Source organism: Prionailurus viverrinus, chromosome A3 (genome assembly GCF_022837055.1).
Source record: "Prionailurus viverrinus isolate Anna chromosome A3, UM_Priviv_1.0, whole genome shotgun sequence".
In the NCBI taxonomy this organism is placed as follows: Eukaryota; Metazoa; Chordata; class Mammalia; order Carnivora; family Felidae; genus Prionailurus; species Prionailurus viverrinus.
In genome coordinates this window covers 14,455,496-14,462,178 of record NC_062563.1, presented here as the reverse complement: position 1 = coordinate 14,462,178, position 6,683 = coordinate 14,455,496, and the positions used below count along the sequence as shown (strand labels likewise).

At 51.2% G+C, this 6,683-nt stretch overlaps 1 protein-coding gene across 1 annotated transcript; it reads right to left on the bottom strand.

Annotated features, from left to right (window-relative positions):
• Window positions 1-2,474, bottom strand: TP53RK (TP53 regulating kinase). The gene is made up of 2 exons (XM_047853581.1): window positions 2,122-2,474; window positions 1-586 (listed from the first exon to the last, which is right to left on the bottom strand). The coding sequence occupies exons 1-2, from the start codon at window positions 2,402-2,404 to the stop codon at window positions 108-110; spliced, it is 762 nt and encodes a 253-aa protein (XP_047709537.1). The 5' UTR covers window positions 2,405-2,474; the 3' UTR covers window positions 1-107.
• Between the last annotated feature and the right edge of the window lie 4,209 nt (window positions 2,475-6,683).

Here is a 6,683-nt window from a genome sequence, read left to right as displayed (position 1 = left end):
TTAAAAGGATCTCAATACCTTTATTTAGGTCTAATCTCATATTCGGAGCCTTCCTTCAAATTCCCTTTGACGCAAATGGCCAGCACGTCAGTACTTGTCAGACTCTTCTACCCGACCATGGACCTCTTTCTTCCTCTCAGGCGCACTTCATCTAACTTTTTTAGCACCGGCCTGGACTTTTTGGAGAAGGTGGAGTAGCTCTTCAGAAAGGCTTCAAATACAGCCTCGGTATTGGGGTGGGTACTGAGGAAGGCTTTCTCCAGCACGTAGAGGTCGACTCCTTTATCTTCTGGAAGTGCAGAAATGAAACTCAGCCCAAAGTCTATGAGCACGATGTTCAGCTGTCCCACGGGGGGTTTCAGCAGCATGTTCGAGGTGGTAAGATCACCATGAATGAGGTCTTCGTCGTGCATTCGAGCCAAAACCTGCCCAACCGTCTTGGCTAAGCCGAGGAGACTTTGGGGAGTTTTTTCGGTCTCCATAGTGGATTGAATATAATCTCGAACAGTCACTGAACCTTCAATCTCTTCCATGTATAAGCAGTTGGAGGCATAGTCTACGAAAAAGACAACGGGGGCAGATATCCCTGCAATCGAGATACAAATCGTTATTGGATGAGATTCTCTCTTCATGTTAAGCTTAATTTTCAAAGATTGAGCCAGACTTTTACAGTGCATATCTGCTTATTTCAGGGAAAAAAAAAAATTTAGGAATGCTGCAGAATAGTACAATTTAACTCATCTGGAAGTTTCCCCGGCTCATGCCCTGCAGGGTTGCGCCTTAAGCCGCCCCACAGCTAAGTTTAGTAGTGCCGAAACTCCCTCCTCCTTTCTACCCTTTATGGCTGGATTGCATTTGTCATACTTACTCCCTAAAAACAAAACACAGACCTAGAAGGGTAAGCATCGCCCAGAGTTGTGCTACCTGACCAGGACACAAACAGGCCAAGCAGTGCGCTAGCCGAGAGATTCATCTTTGCGTTCGGAAAGGCCGGGTTCAGATCCTGGTTGCCTTCCTTTGCTAGTTGTATGACCTAAAAGTCACATCAATTCTCTCAGCCTCTGTTTCTGTTTCCGTAACGCGGGAACAATACCTCCAGTAATGCAAAGAATTCATTGAATTCGAGTTTCAATGAATATTTATTGAATGACAATTGGGCCCACCACACTTTTCTAGATACTGGAGACCTATCAGTGGGGATACAGCAGCGAACAAAGCAGCCAATCCCTGCTTCGTGGGCCTTACATCCTAGAGCAGATGAAAACTGAAAATAGGAACACACAAATAGCTTCATCACATCCAAGCAAGGGCAAGAGATCTGTCTGCTTGTTGGCGACTGAATTTCCTCCAGCTCACCCAGCACCTAACAATGTCCTGGGGTAAAGCAGGTGCCTACCGAATATTAATAAAGAAAGGATGTGTGAAACTGAAAAGCCAGTGTTTCTGAGTCAGAGGCTATGGGCTGGGAGCCTGGCTGGGTCACTCACTAGCTGTGCAACCTTGGGCAAGTTACTTCCCCCGCCTGAGCCTCAGTTTCTCACCTGAGGACAAGGGATATACCGTGGTGGACGATGGTGTTTTAATGAAAAAGTCAGTATACAAGTTCACGGAGTCTAAAATCTACTGAGCGCTATGTACCAATCACGCACTTAAACATACTTGACTCCCCTTTACAGGGGAGGAAACTGAGGCTGAGCGTAAATAATTTGTTGTAAGGCTACATGGGAAGCGGTCGTGTCGGTATTGGAACCCCGACAGCCTCCGCAGCGAGTTCGTACTTGTAATTACACCTGCTTCTTAAAAGTCACGAACGTAAAGATAATGATCGAACACGGAGACGAGACGGTGCACATGGGGAAACCGAGGCGCGGGGCAGTTAAACGGCGTGCTCGACGCCGAGCGACAGTTAGAGCCGGGAACTGAACCAGGAGCAACGGCTCCGGGACACGTGCTCGTCGCGGGTGCCCAAGGCCAAAGAATGAAATGAACGAAGGCGGGGGGAGGGGGGCGGAGGAGAAAGGCCGACACTTCCCAACTGAAGTTCACGCGGCGGGTGCAAAGAGAGAGACTGAGGCAAAACGAGGCGCAGCGGCCTCCCCGGGCCGGGCCGGGCCGGCTCACCTGCGCGGCGGCAGCGGAGCAGCGCCCGGGCCTCCTGCACCGTCCGCCGCCGGCCGAGCCGCGCTTCCAGCGCCGGGTGCCGGTAGCCCTTGGGGAAGCGGTGCTTCACCACGGCCGCGCGGCCCTGGAAGCGGCCGCGGAACACGCGCGCCTCGGCGCCCTGCTTCACCAGCTCCAGGCCGCTCAAGAAGCGGCTGCTCCGCTCCCGGGCGGCGGCCAGCGCCGCGGCCTCCGGCGCCGGATCCTCGCTCTTCCCAGCGGCCGCGGCGCAGGCGGCCGCCATGACTGCGCCTCGGCGCCGCCGCTCGGAGCCCGTCGGCTCTCTCCGGAGACTGCCGGTGACGTCACCCCCTCCGGCCCGCTTCGGCCACCATTGCGCCGGCGCTTCCGCCTCTGGACGTGGCCCCGCCTCCCACGTCCTCGGCTGTCTCCGTAAACCCTCGGCGGCGCTCGGGAGGCAGCGCTTCGACCTCCCGGGCTCCGGCCTGCAGCGCGCGGAGAGCCGCCCGAGGGCTCGAGGCGGCCCCGCCTCCTGTTCGGGAGTCGACGAACTGCCCCCAGTTCTGCGGCTCTTTTCCGGAAATAGGATACCTACCGATTGTGTCCCCTCTTGGCTCTTCGGAGCGTGCTGGTTTGGGTGATAAATTGTATGGTCACCCTGGTGGAGTGGAGGGTGGCGGCGAGTGGGTAGCGGTAAGATAGTAAATAAGGTAGTGAAGGGGCATCTGGGTGGCTCAGTGGGTTAAGCATCGGACTTCGGCTCAGTCGTGACTTCGGGGCTCCGGAGTTGGAGCCCCAGCGTCTGTGCTGACAGCTCAGAGCCTGGAGCCTGCTTCAGATTCTGTGTCTCCCTCTCTCTCTGTCCCTCCACCGCTGGTGCTGTGTCTCTCATAAATAAACATTAAAAAAAAAAAAAAAAGTAAGACAGTTAAGAAGGCTTCTATGCAAAAAGAAGAAGGCTTCTGTGAACAGGTGACGTTTGAGCCCTGTGGATGGATGCCTGGAAGAAGAGCATTCTGGGCAGAGGGGACAGCAAGTGCAAAGGCCCCGGGGGAGAAGTGTGCTTGGCATGTTTGAGCAAGAGCAGGTTATTGAACCTTCTCTATGCTTTAGTTTCTCATCTACAAAATAAGATTGTGAATCATATCTATCACAGAGGGCTTTGTGAGGATTAAATGAGTCACTAGAGGTAAAACCCATGGGACTATTTCCAGGCACATAATAAGCATTCCATAGATTAAAGCTGTTATTATTTAGGGAGGACTTCATACAATAGCTATCAGGTTGACTCCCGGCATCCATTATTCAGAGGGAAGGGGCCTCCTGCTAGCATTGTGTCCCAGGGACAACACCACACCCACCTTGAACTTTGGAAGACCCTCTGTTACTCCACGTCTTGGCTGCTCAAACACAGGAGCAAGGTGGTTTGTGTGGCTTCCAGCAAGAACCCTGACTTGTACCGCCACTGAATGCCTGTGTGTTTTGGTTATTGCGAGGGTCCAGGATAAGTCGCTATAACACAGTGACCTAAAAATAATGGCTTCATTATGAGAGAGCTTCCTTTCTTTCTTCTGTAAAAGTATCGATCGGTCATCCTCAACGGGTTGCTACCTTCTCTGAGCCTATCCCAGCTGTCCAGCACTCCAGCTGGCAAGAAGGAGGATGAGGGTGAGGACAGGCAGCTAAGAACTTGATCCAAAGTTCCACACGTCACTTCCACTCACATCCTATTGGCCAGAACGCAGTCACAGAGCCCCCGAAGCTGAAAAGGAAGCTGGAAGACATTCTCTAGCAGGGCAGCCGTGAACTCAGCTAAAACTTGGGGAGATTATTACTAAAAGGAAGTAGGGGAGGAATTAGAACAGGGTGCAATTAGTAGACGGCCATAGGTTTGTGGGGTTTTTTTAATGCTTATTCGTTTTTGAGAGACAGAGTATGAGTGGGGGAGGGGCAGACACACACACACACACACACACACACACAGAATCTGAAGCAGGCTCCAGGCTCTGAACTGACAGCACAGAGCCCAACGCGGGACTTGAACTCAGGAACTGCGAGATCGTGACCTGAGCCTAAGTCTGACGCTTAACTGGCTGAGCCACCCAGGTGCCCCTAGACTGCCATAGTTTTGATATTTTAAGCTGAAAGTAGCAGATTGGTCAGCTAAATAGCTTACTCTGGGGAAACAATACGCTCATTTATTATCTGACGGAACAAAATTTTAGGAAGTAAGGGGTCCCAAGCGTCCCTCAGGCACTTTTTAATTTTAAGGACCCAAGGTCTTTCCATCTTTCTACCCTCGTGCCCTTCGCCAGCCTCAGCTTTGGTCCCTACACTTGTCATCTTATTGTCATAAGCTGCCCACCAAAGCTCTACACGTGATATGAAGACACAAACACATCTGTCTGAAGAAGAGAGGTGCTATGTCCTCTACATCTTTATTTGGGGAAAAACCCTTCTCTGGACATCCCTCCTCTCACACCGGGCTTCCTCTACAGGACATTGGCCACGACTGGCCCACGTGCCTTTGCTGTAACTGCAGAGGATGTGGGAAAAGTAAGGATCTGGCATTTAAAAAATTTTTTTTTACGTTTATTCATATTTGAGACAGAGCATGAGCCGGGGGGTGGGCAGAAAGAGAGGGAGACACAGAATCCGAAACAGGCTCCAGGCTCTGAGCTGTCACCACAGAGCCCGACGCGGGGCTCGAACTCACGGACCGCGAGATCATGACCTGAGCCGAAGTCGGACGCTCAACTGACTGAGCCACCCAGGCGCCCCAGGATCTGGCATTTTGGGCCTGGACAGACAGAGACCTGCTCTAGAAGCAAGGAGGAAGGGAGCTAGGCACAAATATCATTTCTCCGAGGTTCAGATTCATCATCCTCAGAGCGAGGATAATTAGTTTTACTGTGGCAATTACTTATTAAGATTAAATAAGATGTTGCTTGTGAGGGTGTGGATGGCAGACAACGCTGCATATGTTCCTTTTCCTTCTCCCATCATCGGGACCCTGTTTGAAATACTGAAGAAAGGCCCTTTCGTCCAAGGGTTGCTATGGCACCAGCCCTCAGCTCTGCAGTCCGTGCGCGCCGTTCACACACAGGGCGAGCCACCTTTTCAGACATCAGACCCTTTGTGTTGGCACAGTGTGGTTTCCAGCACCTTTCGTCAGCCCAGACTACTCAAAGCTCACCCGGAACAAATTCTATTTATAACGCCCGGTTTCCCAAGTTTGTGGCTTCATTATCATAATTGTTAGTGTCCACATAGCCATCTCCATGGTTACCAAATCTGTCTGAACCCCTCCTTTGGAAAATCCACTGTACAAACATATTTGCAAGTCCCAAGCTTGCTATGGTCAGACTGGTTCTGGCTCCTACGGTAGGAAAACCTAGCTTAAAGCCTTTCATCGGCTCCCTATTGTGTTTAGGATTAAAGACCCACGAGGTCCTGCGTGGGACCCTATGTCCTTCTTCCAGGCTCGTCTCCCACCACGTTCCCGTTTGCTCTCTGATCTTCAAACACATTTACTTGCTCTCCGTCTCTCATTCTTATCAGGTTCCCTCTTGCGACAGGGCCTTTGCACCTGCTGTTTCCTATGCCAGAAGTGCTCTTCCCTCCCTTTGTTGCCTCAGCCCATCCAGACATCTTTCCATGCTCAGCTCAAATGTCACTTCCTCAGGGAGGCCCTCTCTGACTTTTCAGAGCAGAGAAAATCCAACTTTTATGAGTTCTGGTGCCCCTTTTTTTGTATCGTCACAGACTTTCTTTTTTTGTTTGTTGGTGTGACTATTTCATTAGTGGCAGGATTTAGTTCCTCACAGGCTATTGCCTGGAGGCTACCCTCACCTTTTGCCATTTGGACCTCTCCACCGGGCAGCTTACATCGGAGAGAGTGAGTGAGACATCAGGAGAGGACGAACAAGATGGAAATTGCCATCTTTTATAACCTAATCTCTAAGATGACATTCATCACTTTTGCTGTCTAGGAAATGAATTAATAGGTCCTGCTCACCTTCAACGGAAGCCGTGTGTGAAGATGCTTGCCCAAAGGACCAATTAGATAATTTCCTTTCTCGTTTGGGGGAAACAAATGAAGAGGGATTCTCTATTCTCTAGGGGAGATAGAGGCCGGCAGCAAGCACGTACCCACCCTCATGACTTTAATGCAAGTCACAGAGATCAGCAGGGCTCCAGGTGTCGCTGTCCCAGGGACTCAGTCTCAGGAGTCAACGCAGGGCCACTTGGAGCCACCTACTGGTTGAAGCAGTCCCAAGCCCACTTAGATTTCAAGGGATGGAACAAAGAATTTTGGAGCCATGGTTCAAACTGCCCCAGGCATTATTATTTTCAGAACTGTACAAGGGTCCTCTGGCTCAGAAGGAGTTGTTGATGCTTCTTTTTTTGCTGAGATGGCTTTGTGTGTGTGTGTGTGTGTGTGTGTGTGTGTGTGTGCATGCACATGATCCCTGCTGGGTGAGAGTGTGGCTGTGGATGCCCGTGGACGAGTGTGTTTGTGTGAACACGCATTGAGAGTTTGGAGAAGCCCGTGGCCGTGT